This window comes from Aegilops tauschii, chromosome 2 (genome assembly GCF_002575655.3).
Source record: "Aegilops tauschii subsp. strangulata cultivar AL8/78 chromosome 2, Aet v6.0, whole genome shotgun sequence".
Classification (NCBI taxonomy): Eukaryota; Viridiplantae; Streptophyta; class Magnoliopsida; order Poales; family Poaceae; genus Aegilops; species Aegilops tauschii.
Genome location: NC_053036.3, coordinates 250,505,979 through 250,533,083, shown reverse-complemented (window position 1 = coordinate 250,533,083; position 27,105 = coordinate 250,505,979). Strand labels below are relative to the sequence as shown.

Sequence of the window (27,105 nt, the reverse complement as noted above, 5' to 3'; positions counted from 1 at the left end):
ATTATTACTCCTGTGTAACTTGCCAATACATTCCAAGTATTGACCTATATGGCTGCAACGTCTCATGTTGCAGGATATTCAGACGAAGAGTAAGGTACCGTTAGGGTCGCGAGTCTGCACTCAGCATCGCCAGTGGGCTATGATGGGACTCATCATTATTTTCTGCTACTTTCCGCTGTTTGATTGAATAAAGCTAGCCAAGTGCTATGCAGATTGTTTTATTTTATACATTCTGGATCATACATTGTAATAAATGATGCAGTTGCTATTATGGTATTCATCTATACTGTGTGTGCTAGCGAGTTCGATCCAGGGACTAGCACGGTAAGCACAGAGACTCAAATCCTTCGAGGTTTGGTCGTTATAGATGGCATCAGAGCAGTGTGCTGACTGTAGGACGTGACCCTAGAAAATGGATTAGAAAAGCCATAGGAGTGAAAATTATTTTATAAACCAGCTATACTTCTTGCTGTTTATTAGTTAACCCCCTCAAGTATCTTGAACAGTTAAGTAGGAACTAGTGCTGAGACCACCATTCATGCTTGCTTTATATTGCAACGTTATCGTGTTAGCGTATCTGATTATGCCCACTTCCGTGGTATGAAGATACTAGATTGTTTGCTTGATTGGTAGTTGTTTGTTAAATTGCTTAGTGTCGAAATTATTCGACTATATATATAATAGTATCATATTGTTTGTTGTTTGTTTGTTTGTTGGTGTTATTCGTTGTTGTGTTTTGTTGGCTTGATCATATTATGCATATGGGTAGAATATATTTATATATACATAGCGTTTGGCCCTATTATATCTATAACTCTTCTATGCTTTCCCACCAGATGCCGCCGAGGCGTGATAATAGGCGTAATGCTGCAGGAGGAGATCACAATGGCAATGATGTACCGCCATACATGCATCAGTTGCTTTAGGGACAAGCTCAGTTGATCTAGTTGCTTGTCCAGAACCAGAACAACAACAATAACAACAACAATCCACCGCCACCTCCACCAGTGGATATGCTTACCAGGTTCTTGAGGTTGAATCCTCAGAGGTTCTCCAGTTCCCCTGAACCTATTGTGGCTGATGACTGGCTCCGTGCAGTCAATAGGAACCTGGAGACGGTTGGAGGCACAGATGCAGAGAGGGTGAGGTTTGCCTCACATTTGTTGGAGGGTCCTGCTGCAGCTTGGTGGGACAACTACTTGGTCACTTATCCCATTGCTACTATCACATGGCCTCAGTTTCAGGATGCTTTTCGTGCTGCACATGTGTCTGCTGGTGCTATGAGTCTGAAAAAGAAGGAGTTCCGCAGTTTGCGCCAGGGAGGTCGCACAATTAATGCGTATGTGGAGGAATTTAATAATCTTGCACGTTATGCTCCTAATGATGTTAACACTGATGCAGCTAGGCAGGAGAAATTCTTGGAGGGCCTTGATGATGAGTTGAGCCTTCAGTTGACAGTGGCCACTTTTAGGAATTGTCAGGACCTGATTGATAAGGCTATTGTGTTGGAGGGAAAGCAACAGGCCATAGAGAATCGCAAGAGGAAGTACAACAACAATAACAGGTATAATTCAGGACCACAGCATAAGCCACGCACTTCATATCATGGTAATGGAGGTAATGGGCATCATAATCACCATGGAGGGAATGGCCACAACCATAATGGCCACCATCATCACAATGGGCACAAGAGTAACAATGACAATGGTAGAGGTAATGGTAATGGTAATGGAGGGAATAATAACCAGAGCCACCAGAGTATGCCTGTGCAGATGGATATTAGTCAGGTTCAGTGCTATAAGTGTAGGCAGATGGGCCACTACTCCAATGCTTGTCCAGAGAGCAAGAACGGTAATGGGAATTCAGGAGTGAGCAAGCCAAACCCCATCCAAAGGGGTCATGTCAACCATGTTAATGTGGAGGAGGTCTACAATGAACCTGATGCAGAGATTGGTAAATGTTTGATCAATTCAATACATGCGCTTGTTCTTTTTGATTCTGGTGCATCACATTCATTTAGATCACGGGTATTTGTGGATAAACATAAGCTGTCTACCATAGTACTTAAGTCACCTATTCTAGTAAGTTCTCCGGGGGCTGAGATGGCAGCAAGTTTGGGTTGTTTTCAGATGCCTTTGTCTATTGGGAAGCATGTTGTTCCTATAGATTTAATTATACTGAAGTCACAAGGTCTGGATATTATTTTGGGTATGGACTGGATGATCAAGTATGAGGGTCTTATTGATTGTGCCAGTCGATCTATTACTCTCAGTGCACCAGGAGGGAAGAGGATCAAATATGTATGTAAGTCTAAGCATAAGCAGGTACATGTGAACTCTCTTAAGGGGGGTAGCCTAGAAGAGGTGCCAGTCGTGAGGGATTATCCAGATGTGTTTCCAGCGGAGTTGCCAGGTATTCCACCAGATAGATATATTGAGTTTCTTATTGATTTAATACCGGGCACTGGACCTATTACAAAGAGACCGTATAGAATGCCTCCTCAAGAGTTGGAGGAATTGAAGAGGCAGATAAGAGAATTGCAGGCACAAGGATTTATTCACCCAAGTTCATCACCTTGGGGAGCTCCAGTTTTGTTTGTGGAGAAGAAGGATGGGACCTTGAGGATGTGTGTTGATTATCGTTCTCTGAATGAGGTAACCATTAAGAATAAGTATCCTTTGCCTATGATAAATGATCTGTTTGACCAGCTGGAGGGAGCTACTGTGTTTTCTAAGATTGACCTTCGTTCTGGTAATCATTAATTGAAGATTCGTGAGCAAGATATTCCAAAGACTGCTTTTACTACGAGGTATGGGTTGTATGAATATACTGTTATGTCATTTGGATTGACTAATGCTCCTGCATACTTCATGAATATGATGAACAAGGTGTTTATGGAGTTCTTGGATAAATTTGTGGTTGTTTTCATTGATGATATATTGGTATTCTCCAAGAATAAGCAAGAGCATGAGGTGCATCTGCGTTTGGTATTGGAGAAACTGAGGGAACATCAGTTGTATGCCAAGTTCAGCAAATGTGAGTTTTGGCTGGATGAGGTAGCTTTCCTTGGACATGTTGTGTCAGGTAATGGAGTTGTAGTTGATCCATCTAAGGTTGCTGCAGTTACAGAGTGGGAGACACCCACGACAGTTGGAGAGATTCGCAGCTTTTTGGGCCTTGCAGGTTATTACAGGAGGTTTATTGAGAACTTTTCCAAGATCGCAAAGCCTATGACTGAATTGCTGAAGAAAGAGAAGAAATTTGTTTGGACTGATGAATGTGAATCCAGTATTCAGGAGTTGAAGCAGCGTTTGGTTACAGCACCAGTCTTAACTCTGCCAGATATACATAAGGACTTCCAGGTATATTGTGATGCTTCTCGTCAAGGACTTGGGAGTGTTTTGATGCAGGAAGGTAAAGTTGTTTCATATGCTTCACTTCAGCTTAAGAATCATGAGCATAATTATCCTACACATGATTTGGAGTTAGCCTCAGTTGTGCATGCATTGAAAACTTGGAGGCCATATCTTATTGGTAGTCATTGTGATATATTTACTGATCATAACAGCTTGAAGTATATTTTTACTCAAAAGGATTTGAACCTCAGGCAGAGGAGATGGTTGGAGCTTATTAAAGATTATGATTTGAATGTGCAGTATCATCCTGGTAAGGCTAATGTTGTTGCTAATGCATTGAGTCGTAGGAGCCATGGTAATGCAATTAATATTGATATTATGCCGCCCGAGTTATGTGAACAGTTCAGGAATCTCAGGTTGGAGATGGTTCCTAAGGGATATTTAGCAACACTTGAGGTAAAGCTTACTTTGCTTGACAGGATCAGAGAAGCTCAAAAGAATGATAAGGAGATTGCTGAGATAAAAGAGAATATGGTTAAAGGTAAGGCAGAAGGTTTCCGTGAGAATGAACATGGAGCCATATGGTTTGAGAAGCGTATTTGTGTACCTCAAGATGCAGATATTAGGAAGTTGATTCTTCAGGAGGCGCATGATTCACCTTATTCTATTCACCCAGGTAATACTAAGATGTATTTGGATTTGAGGGAAAGGTTTTGGTGGCCTAGCCCGAAGAGGGAGATTGCTGGGTATATTGCAACATGTGATGTGTGCCAGAGAGTTAAGGCGGAACATCAGAGACCAGCAGGTTTGTTACAGCCATTGCCTATACCTGATTGGACGTGGGATGAGATTGGTATGGATTTCATTACAGGTCTACCCAGGACTCGATCAGGTTATGATTCTATTTGGGTAGTTGTTGATCGTTTGACTAAAGTTGCTCACTTCATCCCAGTAAAGACTACTTATACCAGTGCTTAGCTAGCAAAGATTTATATGTCTAAAATTGTTTGTCTGCATGGAGTTCCAAGGAAGGTAGTTTCTGATCGAGGTACTCAGTTCACATCCAAATTTTGGCGTCAGTTGCATGAATCCTTGGGCACCAGGCTGGAGTTGAGTACAGCTTTCCATCCACAGATAGATGGGAAGACAGAGAGGGTAAATCAGATTTTGGAGGATATGTTGAGAGCTTGTGCTTTGGACCATGGGTCCAGTTGGGATGATAATTTACCTTATGCAGAGTTCTCATATAATAAAAGTTATCATGCTAGGAAGTGCAGGACATCGTTGATGTGGGATGAGGTTGGAGAATGTCAGTTCTTTGGACCAGACTTGATCAGGGATGCTGAGGAGAAGGTCAAGTTGATTCGTGACATGCTGAAGATAGCACAGTCCAGGCAGAAGAGTTATGCAGATGCAAAATGTAAGGAGGTGACATATGAGGTAGGAGACCGCGCATATCTTCGAGTTTCACCACTTCATGGAATTAAGAGGTTTGGAATCAAAGGTAAGTTAGCACCATGTTTTGTGGGGCCTTACAAGATCTTCGAGCGTAGAGGAGAGGTAGCTTATCAGCTGGAGTTGCCAGAATCCTTGTCAGGAGTTCATAATGTGTTTCATGTATCTCAGTTGAAGAAGTGCCATGCAGAGATGATGGATGTTCCATTGAGGGACACGGTGCCACTTGAGGCAATTCAGTTGGAGAGTGATTTGACATATGAGGAGAAGCCTGTTAAGATTCTGGAGACAGCAGAGAGAGTTACTCGCACCAAGACAATCAAGTTATGCAAGGTTCAGTGGAATCATCACACAGAGGAGGAAGCTACCTGGGAACGAGAGGAAGATCTCAGGCAGGATCACCCACACCTATTTGCTAGCCAGCCCGAATCTCGAGGGCGAGATTCATCTTAAGGGGGGTAGGTTTGTAACATCCCAATTTTCCTAAATTAGGATGTTATTAGATCATTCATATGCATATCATATTTTTATTGCACTATTTGTCTTTCTGCAATATTCGAATCATTATGCAACTAAAGGCAATTTATTGGAGCGGAGATAACATGACTTCTCCCCTATTTTAAAATGTTCATAGTGTGAAGAATATTATTTCCAGTTCGTTTGATATGTTCTGGTAATTTTTTTCAATCTCCAAAATATTTTAATTGTGTGTTATTTTATTGTTTGCATGGCCTTTTGCATTAAAATGAATTTCCAAAATTGCATTAGAATTGGAACTAGTGTTCCTGTAGTTTATAGCTATAGGGCTATTTTTACTGTGTGTCTAGGTATTTTTATTTAGATTTTATATTGTGTATGTTATTTTATTTATTTTGTTTTCTGTTGTTGCTTCTGTTAAAAAAAAGAGAGCCGGTCAGCCAGCCAGCCGGCGGCCCAGCCAGCCAGCCGGCCTAGCAGCGGCGCACCACACCGCTGCGGCCCACCTTCCTCGCGAAGCGGTACACGCCGCCGCACTGCTCGCCCGACCCGCACCCAATCCGCTGCCCCTCTCTCGCTGACGGGTGGACCCCGCACCCATCTTCCACCCCGAGCCGGACACAACAGCACCGCGCGGACGCTGAGTCCGACCTGGACCAATCCGGCACCTGGTTCGACCCCGTGCACCCCGGAGACTTCACGCGCGAGGAGAATCCCCAGGGGAACCCGACCGAACTTTTGCCCCGTCCTTTCCTCGACCGCACGCCTTGCCGAGCTCGATTGGATCTCGCCGGGGGAGCTCCAAGTCGCCGGACGCTGCCGTCGTCGTAAGAACGCGCCGAGCCTCACCGCCTGCTCCATTCAATTCCCCCTTCAACGCCGCACTCTTCTAACACCTTTTTGTTGCCGGAGACGCAGCCGAACGTCGCCGCCGGAGCACACCGCCGTTCCCGTCGCCGTTGCTGCCCGCAGAGGATGCCCCGTCCCCGCCCGACCTCACCTACGCCTCCGCCACTCACCGCCGCACCCGTCCGTCGCTTCGACTTCGCCGAAGAGCCGCCGCCGCCGCCGTTTTCTCTGCTTTGCTGGTGAGCACTTGCGCGTGCAAATTTTCCAGCCAATCACGCGTTGACACTTGGCACCGCTACAGTAAACGCCACAGTAACCACTACAGTGTTTCTAGAACAGAGTTCTCTTTTGTTTTATTTTCAGATTTTCACCAAAACTTCAACTAGCTATATCTTTTAACCTATATGTCCAAATTAGATGATTCTTTTTCCTGTGCACTCACAAAAACCAGCACTTATTACAGTACCAAAATCCCACATGTTTGCACTTTTCAAATTTGAATTCGTTCGAGTTTGAATTAAAACTTCCGGAGGCCATAACTCTCAAACCGTTTGTCGGTTTTAAGTGATTCTTTTTGCATTGTGACCGTAGTGCAATTTTGGTGCTGTTATGCTGCTATTGTTGAGTTTCAAAAATGGTTTTCTTGCTGTTGGTTTTATTTTGGTTCTATTCGTGTTCTGATGATTGATTTGTTGAATTGTGTGAAACGTGTAGATTGTCCGGAGTGCTACGCGAGCTATTGTCAGGAGTGTGACTTTCTGAACCAGAACCAAGGCAAGTTACATGTTGATCATCCTTTACCTATTGTTTTCTATGCATGTAGTTATATCACACTATGAATATATGCATGTATATGATTAATATATAAATTTTTCTATGCTGTTGAGCTATCTTCCCGTGTTTTGCAAATCGTGGTTGGTGTAGCCTGCTATGCTTTTTAGACGGGGGTGGTTCGTGTATTCATTGAGCTTATGTGAGGACTATAAATATAACAAATTGAGTAGTAATTAAGGACCTAATTCACCTCTGGGCGGAATTGTTATTGAAGGGTGGTTTCAAGAACATCATGGTTTATACCCTATGAATGTAAGTGGACGGCCGCCCAGGCTCAAAAAGATCAGACAGACTTAGTGACTAGTAGCTTCCATGCGCAACCACTAGCTAAATGGGCTCTGGCTTAGTTGAGTAGGTTGTGGGATCCTCGCCCAGGTAAGCTAGCAGATGTAGATAGAGTAGGTGTACCGGCTGCGGGGGGTGGAGGTGACTGCTTCTGAAAGACTTCGTCTCAATCTTCGGGTTGAGTCTAGTGGGTAAAGTGTGCAAAACTCTGCAGAGTATTAAAACTAATCATGATTAGCCGTGCCCCCGGTTATGGGTAAATTTGAGCGACTATGCCATTACAGTTGTTGGATGATCTTGACAGATGTGACACTTAATAAATTTGTTGGGAAACTTATTAAAGGGTAGGTTGGAGTTGATTTTGCCAACTCAACCTTGTGTATTTAATTGTAGTAATAAAAGAACTAAATAAAAATTTGACTATTAGGTAGTTATGAGACTAACAGCAAAGGTATGGTGATTTTGGCGTGACCATCAGGGTCTGGATACCCAAGTCAGTTAGAGGCCATTATGACATATGGATCCACAAAGGCATACCCTCAGAGGCCTACACCGTTTACAAGGACCTCATATCCCGTTGACCCGCTTAAAATGATGGGTATACCGACAACATGAGAAAGTCAAGAAGCCGAACAATCAGCTCAGAACAAATATACTCACTGTCGGAACCAAGTACACGGACAGCCTGTCATAAAAAGTATCTTTCCGGCAGCACAACTATCAGGCCAGTCTCAAGATGTTAATACTTGAGGTGTGACACAGCTATAAATCCATATCCCGTTATATCGCTCACGATAGAAGGCCGTCGAATCGTTGGTACATTCCCCATGCTCGAGCCAAAGGAATAAATCAAGATAAATCAGTACCACCTATGAGCAGTCAGATCCCGTCAGAAAATGGCCATAATTCTCAGCAGTTATGGAGACCAGAAGACATGCATTTGTTTGTGCAAACCCCATGGCAAAAGTAAAAGGTTTTCATGAAAAATGAAATTTATGATCAGATCCTTTGGATATCAGCACAGATATGGAAAAATCAGCGTTAGCAAAAGGATTTGGTATATGAGCAAAAACCTGTCAAAATTTGGAATGGTGCACTACAAAAAAAAGACACATCCATGACATTTTGGGCCGAACGAATTTTTTTTCTGTCATGCTTATGACACTTCCCAGTATCGGGGGTGTTCCCGGTTACGGTGACAAAACCCAGTATTATCATAGATGTGGTGGGCTCCTACTTCTATGACAAAAAATCATGACAGAAAATGGGCTTTTCATCCTGGGCGGGCCGGAGACACAGCTGCATGACATTCTTTGGGCCGTCCATGACAGAAAAAACCGTGGTAGAAGTGAGGGCGAGAAAATATCGGGGGAGTTCACGGTTACGGTGGGTGGTCGGAGGCTGAGCGATGCATGTTTCCCTCGTACGTACGCGCGTGTGTGCGATGCGTTGGGCTCTAACTGAACCCGAGCGAGGCGTTGGGCTCTAACTGAACACGAGCGATTGCACTGCAGGCTACGCGTTACTGAACCCGAGCAATCGATCGATCCCTTGCTATTAACTGAACCCGAGTGATTCCTTTGCTACTGCTGCTAACTGAAGCCGATCCATGCTGCTCTAGATGAATAGTGAGCATTGTTGGGGGGTTTGGATGAACAGTTCCCGATGGGGGTGGATAAACAGGAGCCTGTGGTGTTGCCGCTTGATGAACAGGACCCCGATCGATCGAGCCGGTGGAGGGCTAGATGAATAGGACCCCGTGGAGGGCTGGATGAACAGGACCCCGTGGAGGGCTGGTTGAACAGTAGCCGGTGGAGGTCTGGAAGAACAGTAGCCCGTGGAGGGGTGGTTGAACAGGACCCCGCGAAGAGGGGTGGTTGAACAGGATCCCGTGGAGAGGGCTGGTTGAACATTAGCCGGTGGAGGAGCACGCGGTGGAGGTTGGATGAACAGGACCCCGTGGATGAACAGTCGCAGGTGGAGGCTGGAGGAGGTCGACGATGGATGAATAATAGCCCGTGGAGGCTGGAGGAGGTCAATGGTGGAGATGAACAGTATCCCGTGGAGTCTCGTCTTGCGGTACACCACACCCCTCCCGATGAACAGGACCCCAGTTTCGACCGTAGTGCTCCAACACAAGTCCTTTTCCTCCGTCTTGCGGTACACCACACCCCTCCCGATCAACAGGACCCTGTTTCGACAGTAGGAGGTCCAAGAGAAGTCCGTTTCCTCCGTTTTGCGGTACGCCAGACTCCTCCCGATGAACAGGATCTCGTTTCGACCATGGTCGGTCGAACACAAGACCGTTTCCTCCATTCTGCGGTACGCCAGGCCTCGTTTCCATCGGTTTTTCCGTCCAAGCCGGTTGGCTCCCGATGAACACGATGACGCATTCCGCTCTGACCCATCCAGTTGGCTCCCCTTAACACGACGACGACGCAGTTTCTCTGTTCCGACCCAGCCTTGTACACGAGCCCTGGCCGAACGTATGCGCGAGTAGGCGTTCGAGACCCCGCCCGTATGTATGTACGTGGCCGTATTTACTTTCTTGCACCCTGGCCATGTGTACTTGCTCTGTGCGCGCCTCTACAACGACACGTGCGCGCCACTACTACGACACGTGTGCGCCTCTACATCGACCAGCATGTACGTACATGTTCGCGACCAGAATGAAAACGCGACGTACGCTTCGACCAGGTGGGTCCCGACTATCAGGCACTTCCTTGCGTGCGAAGATGTAGCTGGTGGGTCCCAGCAGTCAGGGGGGAATCATTTTTTTTGCGAAGTACGGTGGCCTGTTGGGTGGGTCCCTGCTTTCAGGTGGAGGAATCATTATTTTGCGCGTAATAAGGAGGCACTTCCTTGCTGCAGTCGTGGACCCAGCTGTCAGCCGCTCCATGTACAGTACTCTTCCGATGGAAGTCGTTCCTTGACCACGTTGACCACGCGACGCCGAGAGCACCAGGGCGGTGGACAACGGCGAGGCCTAGGAAGGAGACGACGCGGAGCCAGTGAAGACACGACAGTGGATGCCCACGCGGAGAGGAGTACGATGGTTTACTGGTTCGCCTCCGGTGTGAGGCTGCCGTCGCCCCTGAATAACAGGGGGTGTGGGTGAGTAGAGGGATGGTCTGGCCAGTGATGGGAGTAGTAGGGGGCGGTGAGGCCTCCGCGGCAGCACAACCGGCCACGGGAGGCAGGAGTAGGCGCCACGACTGGCGCTGCTTTGGGCCGCTGGAGCAAGAAGACCAAAGGTTGAAGAAGCACTACGGCCGTTGGATGGACATCGTACGGTCACTAGAGCTAGAATCGTTCATATTGACTATGTTGAAAATACCCTCCATCCGCGTCAACTTAGTAGGTCCACAAGTCAGCCTCCCATATGGTGGGTCCCAGCTAGCAGGGGGAGTATTCATTTTTTGTGCGTAATAAGGAAGCACTTCCTTGCGTGCGAAGATATAGCTGGAGGGTCCGAGCTGTTAGCGGCGGGAACATTTTTTTTTCGCAAAATACAGAGGCCCTTTCGGTGGGTCCCAGATGTCAGGTGGAGGAATCATTATTTTGCGCGTAATAAGGAGGCATATCCTTGTGTGCGGCCGTTGACCCAGCTGTCAGCCTCTCCACGTACAGTCCACTTCCGATGGATGTCATTCGTTGACCACGCCGCGCTGAGCGCATCCAATGTGGTGGACGACGATGAGGTGCCTGACAGCAATGAGCTAGAGATGGGAAGACGCGGGAGTGGAGTCGCAGAGAGAGAAGTGTACGAGGGTTAACTGGTTCTGGTGCAGTGTGGTTCAGCAGTCGATGGAGAAGAACAGGAGGTGTGGAGGGATGGCCTGGCCGGCGGTGGGGTAGCGCTTCACAGCGAAGCCTGCTAAGCAGAGCTGTTATTAGCAAGAGGCGGGAGCAGGTGGTCCCGGCGACGCTGGAGGAAGAAGACGAGAGATTGAAGATGGATGTCAGCCATTGGATGTAAATCCAACGGCTAACGATGTCAGAATCATTTGTTGACTAAGTTGACAACGACTTGCATTGGCTTCGACGTATTGGCCCACATTTCATCCTCCAAAAGTGTGGCACGTATTCAACCCATTTTTTCAGAATTTACAGTCAATTTGATCTTTTTTTTAGAATTATACTCCATTTTCTGGGCTGGGTGAACAAATAATGTAGCGCCCATGCGGCCCATTTATTTTTTTCCTCAAAATTTACAAGCAATTTGCACTTTCTCAAAATACATGATTTTGCTGGGCTGATTCTAATTATAATGTTGGGTTGGGCGCAGCAATGTTATCAAAAAAGAAACAAGGGTTGAGCATTTTGTTATAAATATATTTAAATAATAAGTAATTTATTATTACATTGGTCCTTAAATCTTACCAAGCTTTTGTACACAATCACCAGGATTTTCATTACCAAAAAAATCCAGGATTTTATTGTTAAGAAATTATTTTATTAAGTTAATAAGATGTGGGATATTGTTTTCTTACATATGTAAGTATCTGTTAAATATATGATGACAATAACAATAATATATAATAACATATAAAATAATTTAAATATATATATAATATAGTTAGAAGGGAAACATAAGTTGGACCATGCGTTCCTATTCTTATATAGAAAAATAGAACAAACCTGTGCGTTTTCTTCAAAAAAATACATAATTTGGGCTGCCGATGTTTCAGGAACAATAAAAACTTGGATGGGAGGTCCATAGGCCGGTCGATACATGACGGCCCTCAAGAAAATACAAACCGGCATGTCGTGGGCTACGCATGTTAAAAAAGAAAGCCTAGACGGGGCAGCCCTCAACCGAGCTGATACTTGCTGCCCAGTGATAATAAATGATACCTGCCAGCTCCCCGGCTTCGTTGTGAATTTATCTCCTTTAGTAACTACGTTGAAGCACCTAAAAAAATGTAACTAGGTTGACAAACCCGTGGGCCCCAACGCCGGTATAGCCTTAGAGGAAGTATTTTTTCAATGAGGCACTTGCTTGCGTACGGCCATAGTCCTGGTGGGTCCCGACTGTCCGCCTATCCACATACAGTCCTCTCAAGATTGCTCTCGTTTGTTCAGCATGTTCACAACGACAGCAAGTGGCGCTGCGTCGAGCGCACAAAGGCGCAGGAGGAGATCGGACCACATGAGGCAGTGCCTTATTTGTAACGAAAGTACTGACCTGGCCCAGTGGGCAAGTGACACTACCGACAGCTGTTCCGCCCGGGTTCGATTCCACCTGATGCAGGGAAAATATTTCCAATTTTTTTGCCTCTGCCATTATTGACATGTGGGTCCCCATTGTCATCTACGCACATCACGTCCAACACTTACCAAAATTTCGTCCCTCGTTTTCTTTGTTTTTCGCACACTCGACATTGTGTGGGCATTTTGAAAATAGCATATCCTTTTGACTGTGCATCATATGAAGATGTGTTATGCATGAATGTTGATCAACATGATGTTAACTGGCTGGTAGTTCCATTTTTTACCATGAATAAAACTTCCAACATGATGTTATTCCTGTTTGAAAAGGCCGTGTTAATATAGATGCTCTGCCTCTGAAAGTTGCAGCTTCTTATCTGAAACTGAACTTGCAGTTTCTTATCTAAAACTGAAACTTGCAGTTTCTTCTCTGAGAATCACATTGTCTGCACTTTCATACTCTTATGAAACTACATTTTTTTAAGTGCTAAAATAGATCTCTAGAATTCATAAAGTACTTCATGTACTCAATACTGCAAATCTGAAATTGAAAAGACATTCATATCTGAAAGTACTCTCAAAATACACAACACAAAACACAATCACAACCTGGAAATACTGACAACCCTAAGCTCCTCCTGACAATTCACAACTTGCCGACTATTGGGCTTGGGGGGGGGCAGTCCCCTCCTATTCCTCGGCGGCAGATAGCCGCCCTGTGAGACGATGTGAACGGAGAGGGACAGGATGGCGGGGAAGCATCGTCGGGCCAACTGCTTTTCTCCTCTTGCAGTTGGGTTCGGTCAACGAAGACTCCACCGGCTCGCTCTGGCACGATACCCTCACAAACTGCACCCTATAGATGCTCGATCCTTCAACCTCTAGTGGATGCTCCATCTGGTGTCGATACTCCCACCACCGCTCCCTCACGATCGAATTCGGTGAATCAGTTTGCTCCATGGCCCAGAGGAGCAGCTCTATGTACTCCCGCGCGACTGCCTTCGGGAGTATCACCGCCTTTTTGCTCTGTTGCAAATATTTGGCAATGGATTTCACCGTCGTCACTAGTTGGTCCTTGTTGTCAAACCAAGACAGTATCTTCAACATCCTAGCTAGCTTCACAGGGTCGCCGTCTGCGATCCTCACGTATCGGTTGTACTCCTCCATCGATCTACTTCTCCACAGCACGTTCACTCGCCGGCGGTGGTTTTTGAATGGAAGAGGAGAGGAGCAGCACTGTTTTTGGATTAGAACGGGAGAGGAGCGATGCTGGTTTTGGATTGGAACAGGAGAGGAGGGGCGGTGGTTTTGAAATTGAAGAGGAGAGGAGCGGCGCTGGATTTAGATTTGAACAGGGAGGAGTTGCGGTGGTTTAAGAGGAAAGGAGCGGCGCTTCATGTACTCAATACAGTCTTGGAAGTATTTTTTGTTTTGCGTATTTTGGGTGAAATTTTGACCACGTACTGTATTTGACAAGCAAAATGTGAATGCATGTCACCAAAAATTATATCGTTTGGTTCGTATATGAATGTAGTTTCAAATTATATTATTTTTGCAACGTATAACATATATTTTATTTGTGAAAATCATGGTCAACTATGACCCAGAATAAAAGGGAGACTAGTTAATGTGGGGTCGCTTTCTTAATTGAAGTGTAAATTGATTTTGATTTTGATCCAGTCACAGCGCGCCGGCCCTCTCGTCCAATCCTAAATTGCTGCCGCACACTCCTCTCCCTCTTCTCCATTGCAAAAGAACCTCCTCTCCTCTCCATCATCTCCATTCCAAAACCACCGTCTCGCCTCTCCCTCCTCTCCATTGCAAAACCACTCCCTCTCCTCTCCATCATCTCCATTCGAAAACCACCATTTCGCCTCTCCCTCTTCTCTATTGCAAGACCACCGTCTCTCCTCCCATCTTCCAAAGCTAGCACCAGACCACTCAGAAGGACATCTATGGAGAGGATGCAACAGCGAATCAGGTAGATCACCGGCGGCGACCAGGCAAAGTTAGCCAAGTTGAATGGGATCCTTACTTGGTTTGACAATGAGTGGGGGATTTCGAGGACGGTGAGGGCCATGTGGCAATGTATGCGAAAGAGCGAGACAGCGGTGATGAAGGCGGCGATGTACTCCTTGGCGACAGTCACACCGCAGTCCTTCAAGTTCATTGAGTATCTCCTCTAGGGGATGGAGCAGACAGATTCGCCTGAGGCAAAAGTCTGGCGGAGGTGGTGGGCATACAGGTCGAAGGTCGAGCACCCAGAGGATAACGAATCGATCGAGTAGGGTGTGCCGTTCGTGAGGGTGCAGAGCCAGCCGGAGCCACACGAGTTCGTTCTCCCACAGCAAGAGGAGGCCGGATGGCATGACGTCGCTTCCCCGCCATTCTCCATGGTTACCTCGACGCTCGCCTCATTTCAACGGCGGCGGTAGGGTTTAAGGTAAGCTTCGCGCTAACCTAATCTTCCATCTACTCATGCTTACAATCAGTGTGACAGCTAATGAAAATCATGCTTACAATCAGTCTCCGAATACTACGCCAATTACCACGATGAGGAGGGAGTAGTCCACCCTCGGGGCTGAGGGTTTGTACCAGTAGCTATGTGTTTAATCTCTCTCTCTCTCATGATCTATATCATGGGCTTTGTTAATATAGTCGGATTATATGGTGTTTTCCCCTCTCTATCTTGTTGTGATGAATTGAGTTTCTCCTTTGAGATTTCGTTGTTATCGAATTGAATACTTTTATGGATTTGGGAACACTTGATATATGTCTTGCCATTGAACACTTGTGGTGACAATGGGGTATCATATTGATTCACTTGATATATGTTTTGGCACTCAACTCGCGGATTCCCGAGGTGACATTGGGGTAATCTATGCATAGGGGTTGATGCACGTTCTTGTGTTTGTTTCTCCGATAGAAATCTTGGGGAACTATTTGAAGTTCTTTGTGTTGGATTGAGTATTATGAATTTGAATTTGTTTTGGTGTTATTTTAGTGCGAACTCTAGGATAGATCAAACGGAAAGAATAGCTTTGTGTTATTTTAGTACAGACTCTTGAATAGATCAAACGGAAATAATAGCTTTGAGGTGGTTTCATACCCTACAAACAATTTATTCTTATGTTCTCCGCTAGATAGGAACTTTGGAGTGATTCTTCATTGCACTTTGAGGGATTGTTATATGACCCAATTATATTAGAATTGTTGAGAGGTTGCACTAGTGAAAGTACGGACCCTAGGCCTCATTTTCAAGCATTGCAATACCGTTTTTGTGCCTGTTTACTATTTGCTACCTTGCTGTATTTATTTATTCAGATTACAAAAATATATTTTCAACCATCAATATTACACTTTTATCACCATATCTTCGCCGAACTAGTGCACCTATACAATTTGCCATTGTATTGGGTGTGTTGGGGACACAAGAGATTTCTTGTATTTGGTTGCAGGGTTGTTTGAGAGAGACCATATTCATCCTACACCTCCCACGGATTGGTAAACCTTAGGTCATCCACTTGAGGGAAAATTGCTACTGTCCTACAAAACTCTGCGCTTGGAGTCCCAACATGAGTTTACAAGAATAAAGTTGCATAGTAGACATCAAGCTCTTTTCTGGCGCCATTGCCGGGGAGGTGAGTGCATGAAGGTATATTTTTAGATCTTGCAATCGGATCTTTTAGTTTGTTGTTTTATCACTAGTTTGGTTTATAAAAGAAAACTACATAAAAATGGAATTGAGGTTGCATCATATTATTGATCATCTTTAAAATATCTTTCTTGAAAATGATGGATCGGAAAATTGTGCTCAATTGTTAGAAGAAGAAGTCAATAAAATGTTTGGCACAAAATATTTGAATGATGAGCATGATTGCAATTTTGTTAGTATGAACTCTTTGAATATACATGATGCTAATGATATGCAAAGGCATCAGCTTGGGGATGCTATGTTTGATGAAGATGATTTTTTTAGTCCCCCAAGTTTTAATGAGAAAATTTATTATGATGAAAGCATGCCTCCTATTTATGATGATTATATTGATGAAATTGGATTTGGAGAGGTCATGACTTTAAGATGATTCCACTATGTTGGAAGAGGTCACAATTGATTATGACAACAAAGTTCCTATCTATGATGATTATTGTGATGACATGCATGCTATAAAGAATAATGATAACCATGAAACTTGTCATCATGATTTTAATTTCCAATCCCATGATAGTTATTTTGTTGAGTTTGCTCCCACTACTATTGATGAGAATAAATTTGCTTATTTGGAGAGTAGTAAAATTTCTATGCTTTTGTGTCATGAAAAGAATGCTTTATGTGATGGTTATATTGTTGAATTTCTTCATGATGCTACTGAAAATTATTATGAGGGAGGAAATTATACTTGTAGGAATTGCAATAATATCAAATTTCCTCTCTATGTGTTGAAAGTTTTGAAGTTATGCTTCTTTTGCCTTCCTATGCTAGTTGATTCTTGTTCCCATAAGTTGTTTTCTCACAAAATCCCTATGCATAGGAAGTGGGTTAGACCTAAATGTGCTAGTCATATGCTTCATGATTCTCTCTTTACGTTTCAGTTCTTATCTTTTATGCGAGCATCATTGAAATCATCATGCCTAGCTTAAATGGCATTAAAGAAAAGCGTTTGTTGGGAGACAACCCAGCACTTTTACCTACTGTTTTTATGTGTTAACATGATTAAGCTACTGTGGTAATCATGTTTTATTTCTTTTGTTTCAATAAAGTGCCAAGTAAAGCCTTTGGGATCACGTTGGGTGATAGTTGATTTGACCCTGCTGAAAAACAGAAACTTTTGCACTCACAAAAACAAGTCTCATTTTTAACAGAAGAGCACTTTTGAGTTGATTAATTTTGCAGAAGTTTAATATACAAATTTATCACGTGGTCCTAATTTTTTCATAATTTTTGGATTAGCAGAAGTATGGTAGTTATCCAGATCATTACAGACTGTTCTGTTTTTGACAGATTCTGTTTTCAATGCATAGTTTGCTTGCTTTCTAGTTTCTATGGCTTATATTGCTCAATATAAATTGTGGAAATGATATGCTACAGTAGTCATTGTGTAATAAAAATTATGAATCTTGTCTTTGGCAGTACCAAAGGTGAAATAGTTTGCTCTTTATCATACTAACCTATCTCACAAAGTTCCGTTAAGTTTTGTGTGATTGAAGTTTTCAAGTTTTGGGTGAGATATCGATATGATGAGAATAAGGAGTGACAAGACCCTAAGCTTGGGGATTCCCAAGGCACCCGAAGATAATATTCAAGGAATATCAAAGCAACTAAGCTTGGGGATGCCCCGGAAGGCATCCCCTCTTTCGTCTCCAACATTATCGGTAACCTACCTTGGAGCTATGTTTTCATTCGTGACATGATATGTTTTTTCTTGGAGCGTCAATTTTTTTTAAGAATTTGCTTGCTGTTATTTTGAATAATGTTTTGCCTCTTTTATTTCAATAAAAGTGGCATTGATAACCTTTGCCATGCTTATCTTGCAAGTATACATGTTGTTGTTGGAAAACAGAAAGTTTATTGATTTTGATAAAAAATCCCGAGGAAGGTCAGAATGTGATAAAACATTGAAACTTTTTGCATAATAAGATATGATAAATTTTCTACAGTGGGGTAGAATTTCATAATGTTTGGAGTTGAATAAGTATTGATACTCTTGCATTCTTTACGGACTGTACTGTTTTGGCATATTGCTGTTATGTTTGCATATGCTTGCTTGTTTAATGAATCTATTTGAGCATAGGAGTATTAATTATGAAGAGGCATTTGGTATGAAATGTTGAATAATAATTTTAGTGATTTTCTACAGTACAGAATGATAAGGTTTTTGCATTAGTTTATACTAACTTACCTCACGAGTTCTTGTTGAGTGTTGTGTGGATGAAGCTTTTGAGATTTAGGAAAACCGTGATATGAGAAGAATTAAGGAGACACCGAAGCTCAAGATTGGGGATGCCCAAGGCATCCCAAGATAATATTTCAAGAAGTATCAAGCATCTAAGCTTGGGGATGCCCCGGTAGGCATCCCACCTTTCTTCATCAACAATTATCGGTTAGTATCGGTTGAACCTAAGTTTTTGCTTCTTCACATGAGTTGTGCTATCCTTGAAAGGTCATTTTATTTTGTTTTGCTCGTTGTTTTAATAAAATACTTAGCTCTGAAAGTTTTTAAATAAAATAGTCCTCAAATAATTGCCAAGGAGGCTAAGTAAGCGGCATTCACATCCCATCAACGAAGCCCTTTTCTTTGGAAGTGCTCTAGTGCTTCACTTATATCCTATGAGTAAATTGTTGAATAAATTGAATGACATGAAGTTGAAATTATATCATGTCTAGTGGTAGCTTCACATTGGGTTTAGAAAGTGAAATCTTTTGAGGCTTGACAATCACAATATTGGTCATACAAGCAATTCACGAATAGTTAGTATAAGGAAGAGAACTTTCACATGCAAATACACTATCCTGGAAATCTTTTGTGATTGTGAGCCCCCATCAAAATATTATATGCCAAAATTGTTGACGTTGGACAAGGAAGACAACGTAATGATTTATGTTTGTTCATATTCACATAGGAGTTATATTGTCATAGATCCTTCAACATGTGGTGCTTGCCCCCATCTTTGCTAGCCAAAAATTCCGCACCAATGTCACATCCCTAGCTTCTGACATTGCACTAGGCTAACTTCATGTGTGCATCATGTTTAAACTTTGAAAGAAACTTGAAATGGGGATTGCCTAAACCCTAGCATTAAAGGAATTCACTAGGTTCAACCAAAATATTTCCAGTAAATCCAAATGGCTTTCAAAAATTGTTCATCATTCTTGGAAAATGCTGGAAACAGTAACCAGAGGTGATGCACATTTTTCCATGACATATTTGGGCTCTGGATTAAATCATACTCTATTTGCATTTGGGCATTTAAATGCTATTAAATATTTTAAATGCTCAAATAATCATAAACTAAAATGTTTAATATAGGATATATTCCCAATAGTGATGATGAGTAGTTTCATGATTTTTGGAAGTGTCTAAGTATTTTTAAGAAAGCCCTAAAGACTACAGAATGTTAGAAAACAGAAACAAATAAAAAAAGAGAGAGAGGAAGCCCACCAGGGCCACTTACCTGGCCTAGCTCCTTCAGCTGGCCCAACCCACCTGGCAAGTGCCAATCGTCTTCCACCTCGCGCCAGTCGGACGCGGAGCGCGTGCCCGACGCGCGCGTGCCCGTAGCTCGCCACCTCCTGCTTGCCGCCGACCGCCTGGAGCTCGCTAAGGGCGCCACACAACCCCTCTGGCCCTCTCTCACTCTCCCCGTGCTCCTCCTCCCCTCTGTCTCTCTCCCACGCGCACGGCCGAACGCCACCGTCGCCGCCGCTCGTCGTTGCCGTGTCCACCGCCTCCCCCTTGCTTCCCCGACCAGTCCAGGAGCTCCGCCACATCGTCGCCGACCTCTCCGCCAAGTCAAGCAAGCCGAGACGCACCGCAGCACCGCCCTATCGCCGTCTTCAACCTCGGACCGCCGGAGATCCCTCTCGCCGCCCCGCTCGCTCCGGTGCTTCCCCGAGCACGCCGAGGCAACCTCTGCACTCGCCGTGAACTCCTCTACAGATTCCCCCTTCTCCCATGTCCATTAGCTCATTGTAGCCTTCGTTTCTATCGAGACCGAGACCTCACCGGCGCCGGACCTGACGCCGTCGTTGTTTTGGTTCGCCTCCGTTTAAACCGAGCACGTAGCCGTGCAGTGCACCCCCAGGAGGCCATAGCACCCCTCCGCACCCCGTGTCATGCTCCCTAACGCCGCCCCCGTGCTAACCCGAACTCCGGCCGCCGCCTTGGAGCTCGCCGTCGTCGGCTCTGCCACCATAGGCCCAGCCGCCACCACCACTCGACGTGCGCCTGCAAGAGCTCTCCAATGAGCCCAAGAACGGCCTCGTCCGTGCCCTGTGGGCGTTTTCCGAGCCGCGCCGCCGTCTCGGGCCTCGCCGGCATCGAGTCGCCGGCGGGTTTGACCTCGTTTGACCCCAGTTTGACTCCCCCTGAGTCACTGACGTGTGGGCCCATGCTCTTAACTAAACTAGATTAGTATTAGTTTAGTGCTAATTAATCTGGATTAGTTAGGTTAGTCACTGACAGGCAGGTCCCACTGGTCAGGTTTGACCTGGACCGTCTCCGTTGACCACTGACGTCACAATGATGCAATGCTGACGCATTAATTTAATTACTCGAATTATTTTTATACAGGAAATTCCAGAAAATACCACAAACTTCTAAAATTCATAGAAATTCAACCATAACAACAAATGAAACAAATTATATATGAAAAATGATCTGAAAAAGCCAATCTATCCATCTGTATTGGTTTCATGCATGTCTAAACAACTTAACCTTGCTGTTTAGTTCAAACATGATAAGGCACTACTTAAATTCATAATTTGAGTTTGGGATTGAACCTTTGGTTCAAAATGACGCAAACCCATCTGGTTGTAGTTGCATTAGCCCAACACACTCATTTTGCTATGTCATGATCATGCATCATATTGTGCATTGCATCGATTGTGTTTCCTTCTCTGTTGCCGGTAATTGTCCCCTCTCGATAGCCGATGACACCGATGAAGAACTATAATATCTTCAGAAGTGCCAGGTAAGCCTGCCCCCTTGTTCATTCCGATACAATCCCACTCTCTCGCTCCTGCTCTCTTTTACTGCATTAGGACAACAACGATTCATCTGTTACTTGCTGCGGTAGTTGAACCCCTTATCCTCTGCATGACCTGTCATTGCCACAGTAAATAGATGAAACCCACTAGCATGAGTAGGAGTTGTTTGAGCCCTGATGTGCCTACTCATTCATGCTTGTTTGTCATGCCTGCTACTGCTTAGAGTTGAGTCGGGTCTGATTCATCGGGGATGAATTGGAATGGTGATGAACATGTCCTACTGTGTGTGAGCTAAGTGTGTGAACATGATTTGGTAAAGGTATCGGTGAGAGGCCATGTAGGAGTACATGGTGGGTTGTCTCATTGAAGCCGTCCTCAGGAACTGAGTTCTGTGTTTGTGATCCATGATACAGTTACTACCACGCATTGCGCCCGAAACCAATGGACCCTCTCGGCTTCTTAATCACCCTTGTCCTCTGTCCAGGAGTTGCAAGTAGTTTCTGGTGTTTGTAGTATGCTGGAGGTCGTGGGCAGCGCTGACCCGAGGGGTGGGCTGTGATGCGGTAGGCACGTGGCCGGGCATGCCGGGCACCTGTTTGGTGTCGCGGAACCCTGTACACATCGTTCATGGTCGTATGTGGAAACCTCGGCCGGACTCCCTGCCGATGGAACCTGAATAGGCGATAAACCTGGACTAGAGACTTGAGTGTTTAGGTAGGCTGTGGCCGACACCCTCGCTGGGCTTCCGTATGAAGGTTGCCGAGTACATGCTGTGTAGACGGCGGTAAGTGGTGAGAGCGTGTGTGACGAAGTACACCCCTGCAAGGTTAACATCATCTATTCGAATAGCCGTGTCCGCGGTAAAGGAGTTCTGGGTTGCCTATAACAGTTCATAGATAAGTGAAAGTGGATACTCTAAAATGCGCAAGATAAGCGTGAGTGCTATGGATGGCGTTCTCGTAGGGAGACGGGAGCGGATCCATAGTGGAGTATTGATATGGTGAATATGTGGACTTGTGTGCGCCACCTCAAAAGAGTTACTTGCAGTCGTAGTTTAGGATAGCCACCGAGTCAAAGCTGGCTTGCTGCAGTTAAACTCCACCACCCCCTTTGTTGATACCGATGCATATGTAGATAGTTCTGATGTAAGTCTTGCTGGGTACATTTGTACTCACGTTTGCTTATTTTATGTTTTGCAGAGAGACGTCAGTCTCGCTAGTAGTTCCGTGTGGACTTCGACGTTTAGCTTGATACCTCAGCTACGATCTTGTGCCCTCGGCAGGACCTGGTAGATAGTTAGGCTTCTCAGCCTTTTTCATTTATAGATGTCTGTACTCAGACATATTAAGCTTCCGCATGTGCTTTGACTTGTATGCTCTGAATGTTGGGTCATGAGACCCATGTTTGTAATATCTCGCTCTTCGGAGCCTAATGAATAAATACTCTGAGTCGTAGAGTCTTGTTGTGATGCCATGTTGTATTTGCACATATCGAGCATATTGTGTGTATGATTGAAATGCTTGGTATGTGTGGGATCCGACAACCTAGTAGTTTACCCTTGGTAGCCTCTCTTAGGGGAAATGTAGTCTTGTGCTTCCATGAGCCATAGTAGTCCGCTACAGCCCGGTTCACCGGAGTCCTGCTAGCCCAGCAGTACTGCTCCGAAACACTTGACTGGCCGGCATGTGATTCACTTTGTTCCTGTGTCTGTCCCTTCGGGGAAATGTCACGCGGTGACATCCGGAGTCCTAACTAGCCTGCTAGAGCCCGGTTCACCGGAGTCCTGTTAGCCCAGTGCTACAGCCTGGATTCGCACGCTGCTGACCGACATGCTCGATGTTGATTCATGTATGCCTGTCCCCGTAAGTTAGTGCCACTTTGGGTTCACGACTAGTTATGTCGGCCCGGGTTCTCTGTCATATGGATGATAGCGACACTATCATATTCGTGAGCCAAAACACGCAAACGGTCCCGGGCCATGGTAAGGCGACACCCGTGGGAATACCGTGCGTGAGGCCGCAAAGTGATATGAGGTGTTACCGGCTAGGTCGATGTGACTTGGAATCGGGGTCCTAACAGCTTTGGTATCAGAGCCTGACTGCCTGTAGGTTTACGAAGCCAAACTGGTCGAAGTTGAGTCTAGAAATGCTTTAGTTATATAAGGGAATTGATTGTGGAAGGGAAGGTAAGCCTCTTTTACTCCTTTACCTTATGCCCTTCTGATCTGAGTCACCCTCTTCTCTTCTACGGGTATTAAGAACTAGGCTTCTCATCTTTCTATCAGGATCACGTGTTACTAATCCGTAGACTCATAGGACTGTTGGATTTAAGCTTCATTTCAGTTCCTACTACTTCCGTGTATCCATAGCTGGCCTCAAATTCTTGATATTGTGATGATCGAGTGGTACGCCACCATTTTGCAGGATGTCTTAAATCTTTTTGAGCATTTACAGCCGTTATGCTGTCAGAGTCATCCCGGGTCTCTAAATAGTCTGATGCATTTGCAAATCCCTTCTTTCCGTTCCCGATGTTCCTTGGGCCAGATTAATCACACTAACCAGTGTGTTGAGGTACTCCGTTACCTCGTCATATATGTTGGAGCTATTATTATGACCCCAGTCGTCTTAGAGAACCACTTAGTAATCTAGCAATGCTTTGCATTCCCAGTGTGCGGATTCTGGCCATTATTCTCGAAAGCATCCCGTGATGCCATTTAGTTAGTAGGTATTCTATTTCTGGGTTCTTGAACCCAAGATTCACTCTACTTAATTCGTGTAGCTAGTGTTTGCTCGTTCCTTTAGGATATTAGTAACCTTTGTGATAGTCTTCGAGGTCCGTGGTATATCGTTCTTCCAAATACCATGAACCATTCTTGGCAGGAGTTCTTTTGAACCAAAAGATCACAACCAGGGCGCCCTTGAGGAGTACCCCATTCATATTGTGACTCTGCCAGTCCTATCTTTCTGCATGGGTTACCTAGAAGAAACTTGTTGAACTTGGTTCGACATACTAATCTATGCATCCACAACTCAGAAAAACATATGTTCCTTTGGGTTGTCCCTCTTTAGTTATTTTCTGGCCTTCGTCTATCAATTGATAGTCAGGAGTAATTGTGCATTCGTGTTATCAATGCCTATTATTCTTGTGGTCCGTCAAGCCATTCTATTCCGGAATGACTAGGAGAAACAAACTCCAGTACCTTATCCATTTCTTGGATTGGTCAAAGTAGTTGTATTCCGCAGATCAAAATGCCAATCCAGTTTTTGCTCTGTTCTACCTCGGAGTATTACCCCCTTTATGCATGAGAATTGCACCATCTCTCACGAATTCTTAACGCAGTGATACTTCTCGCCATCATTGCTCATTCCTCGGTTCCGTGTTGTCACAACCGGAATGCCGACAGGTAAACTATGATGTGTGCAATTTATACTCCTAGGAACTCCGTTGCTTGGTAGTTAAAGGACAATAATTTCATCCTTAGCGTGTTGGTTACTGAATCACATCCTAAGGTTGATCGTGCTACCCAGTCCTTATTTCCGGTGCACTTTTCGGTCAATGAGTTAGGATAGTGTCATTCCTTGCTTATTCGGTCATATCGTCTTGCTCTGAAAAGCAAGATCGTTCTCGAGCTTAGTAACATATCGGTGGTTCGTGATGTTCCGAATATCTTCTCGGATGTATTACCAGGTTATCACCTGACTGCTATGTTGAGTTCGTGATCATGTTGGTTTTCCTCCAAACCACCCATTCTCCAAGAATCTGTGTTGGATACCCCTGAGCTAGTTGGTCAAGCTAAACAACAACTTGGACAGTTGGAAGATGAAAACTTGTCTAACTTAGTTCATTTCCAAAGGGATATCTTGTGTTGTGTGTTGTAGAAAGATGATTTCTTCATCGATTGGTCCTCGTGATCAATTAATGGACCTATCATCTTAACCAAACTTTGATTTGAGTATGGGCTATCATCAAATCAAATCAGAACCAACGATGTTCGTAATGTTGTCTTACTCGTGGTTGACTCCTCGAGCATACACCATTACATCTTTTGGTCTGACCAATGCTATCACCGTGTTCACTTAATTGTGGAATTCCATCTACATGGAAGCCTAGATGGTTTGTTGTTGAGCCCATCGACAACATCCTTATCTCCTCCATGATTTGGTTGAACATCTAAGTTAGCGTTGGAAACTTTTGAAAGCATCTTCCTCGTGTTAGCTCATGAAGTTTATGTTTTGATGGAAGAAGTGACTTCCTCTAGTTCACGTGCATATGATGCAAGTTGCCGCCGTGAACTTGAGAAAGTTTGTTTCGCTTCCTCTGGAATCATCACAAGTCAGTCATGCATACGTGAAGTACTCTTTGGTCTGGAGACTTGCAACCTTCATTCTATATGAATCCCTAGCACACCAAGCCACTGATTGATTTGTTCAAGGAAAAGAAGTTCTAAAGTGATATTCCTGAAGGACCCAAAGGTACATGCGCATGACTTCGCTCTCCGCAATGATGGTTCCTAATCAGAACTCGGTAGTGTTTTATTCTAAGACTACTATGTGGTCATGCTTGTCTGGGACAGCGTGTTCAGATGTTGTAGCAGAACCAGCTCATGTTTTGGAGCTTGCTATCGTAGTTCATCCCCTGAGAATCTCGCAACGTCATCTCGTCGATTTGTGTTGCAAACCTTAATTTTTGTTCCTAGACTCGATGAGTCTGGAATATCCTACCACCAACCAGATCTGAATCTCGGGCAGATGTGATGGTTGGAACGTTTCCCAAGAGCTATAATATTGGTCTCTCGGTAACCGGTAGAGTGGATGTCGTGGCCAACACACCCAACCGGAAGACCTATTATTATAGTATCTTGATTGAGGAAGTTGGCCACCTCTCCATAAGGATTTCGTAAGATTCTACTTCCATAGATATTCCTTATGGACTCTTGTGCTCCCGAAGTCCGACCTTTTACTTGATGTTCTACGTACCAAACCATTTTAATAAATGGGTTGCACTAGCACATCAAGGAGAACATTAGAAGCGGAGTGCTAAATGTCTCTCGGTCGATCATTCAGATTTCGTCCCCTTGGCCTTGCTAAGGTGAAATCCTAGAAGGTGTTATCTTCCTTTGCATCCGCATCATCCATCACTATTCATCATGGTAGTATGTTGTGTTGCCAGGATCCTCGACACGGATATTGGTAAAACCTTGATGAATATGGAAATGCTCAAGTTCTTGAGAGCGCGCGCAAGCAAATCATCCCTTGCATTGTCTTCAACAAGGTAGTCCACATCGTCCATTCTAGTCCGAGTATGCCATTCCTTCGAACTCCGCCAAACGATTGCTGTGATTTGCCTTAAGCTGGTATAAAGAGTTTCAATGATCTCTATATCAAAAGTAATTCTTTTTGCCACTTAAGGTAATAATTCTACGAGTCACCTTCCCCAAGGTGCCCCGTTATCGAATCATGGCAATTTTCCTCGCTACTTTGAAACCCTCGTCAAATTGTTTCTTCCGTCCCTCCTGATGCATGTTTTGCCTCTCAGCTCTAGAGATGTTTCTATGTCCCATTCCGTGAGTTGATCATGTGATCATTAAGATGATCCTAAGTTGCTCGAACCTCAGGAAGATTGATTCTTCTAAAAATTCTCCCTTTCTACTCGTTGTCATGTTGGATGTAGTTCTCAAAGCAAGATGTTGAGATCAAGGGGATGCAATGAATCAACATCCTCGAGAAAGACATCTGGATCGTGAAGATTGTGTTAGCTTGTGTCCCTCTGTCTTCTTACCTCACGACTTGAATCTCGGGACGAGATTCTTGTTTAGTGGGGGTGAGTTGTCACATCCCTAGCTTCTGACATTGCACTAGGCTAACTTCATGTGTGCATCATGTTTAAACTATGAAAGAAACTTGAAATGGGGATTGCCTAAACCCTAGCATT

At 44.5% G+C, this 27,105-nt stretch overlaps 1 protein-coding gene across 1 annotated transcript in view; it reads left to right on the top strand.

The window, feature by feature from the left end:
- The first annotated feature begins 1,013 nt into the window (after positions 1-1,013).
- Positions 1,014-27,105, top strand: part of LOC141040922 (uncharacterized) — a 144,125-nt gene continuing 118,033 nt past the window's right edge. Inside the window, exons 1-5 of the mRNA XM_073507036.1 lie at positions 1,014-2,751; positions 3,085-3,362; positions 3,657-3,812; positions 4,437-4,860; positions 5,002-5,144. Coding sequence (XP_073363137.1) covers positions 1,014-2,751; positions 3,085-3,362; positions 3,657-3,812; positions 4,437-4,860; positions 5,002-5,144 — 2,739 coding nt within the window. The remainder of the gene's footprint in view (positions 2,752-3,084; positions 3,363-3,656; positions 3,813-4,436; positions 4,861-5,001; positions 5,145-27,105) is intronic.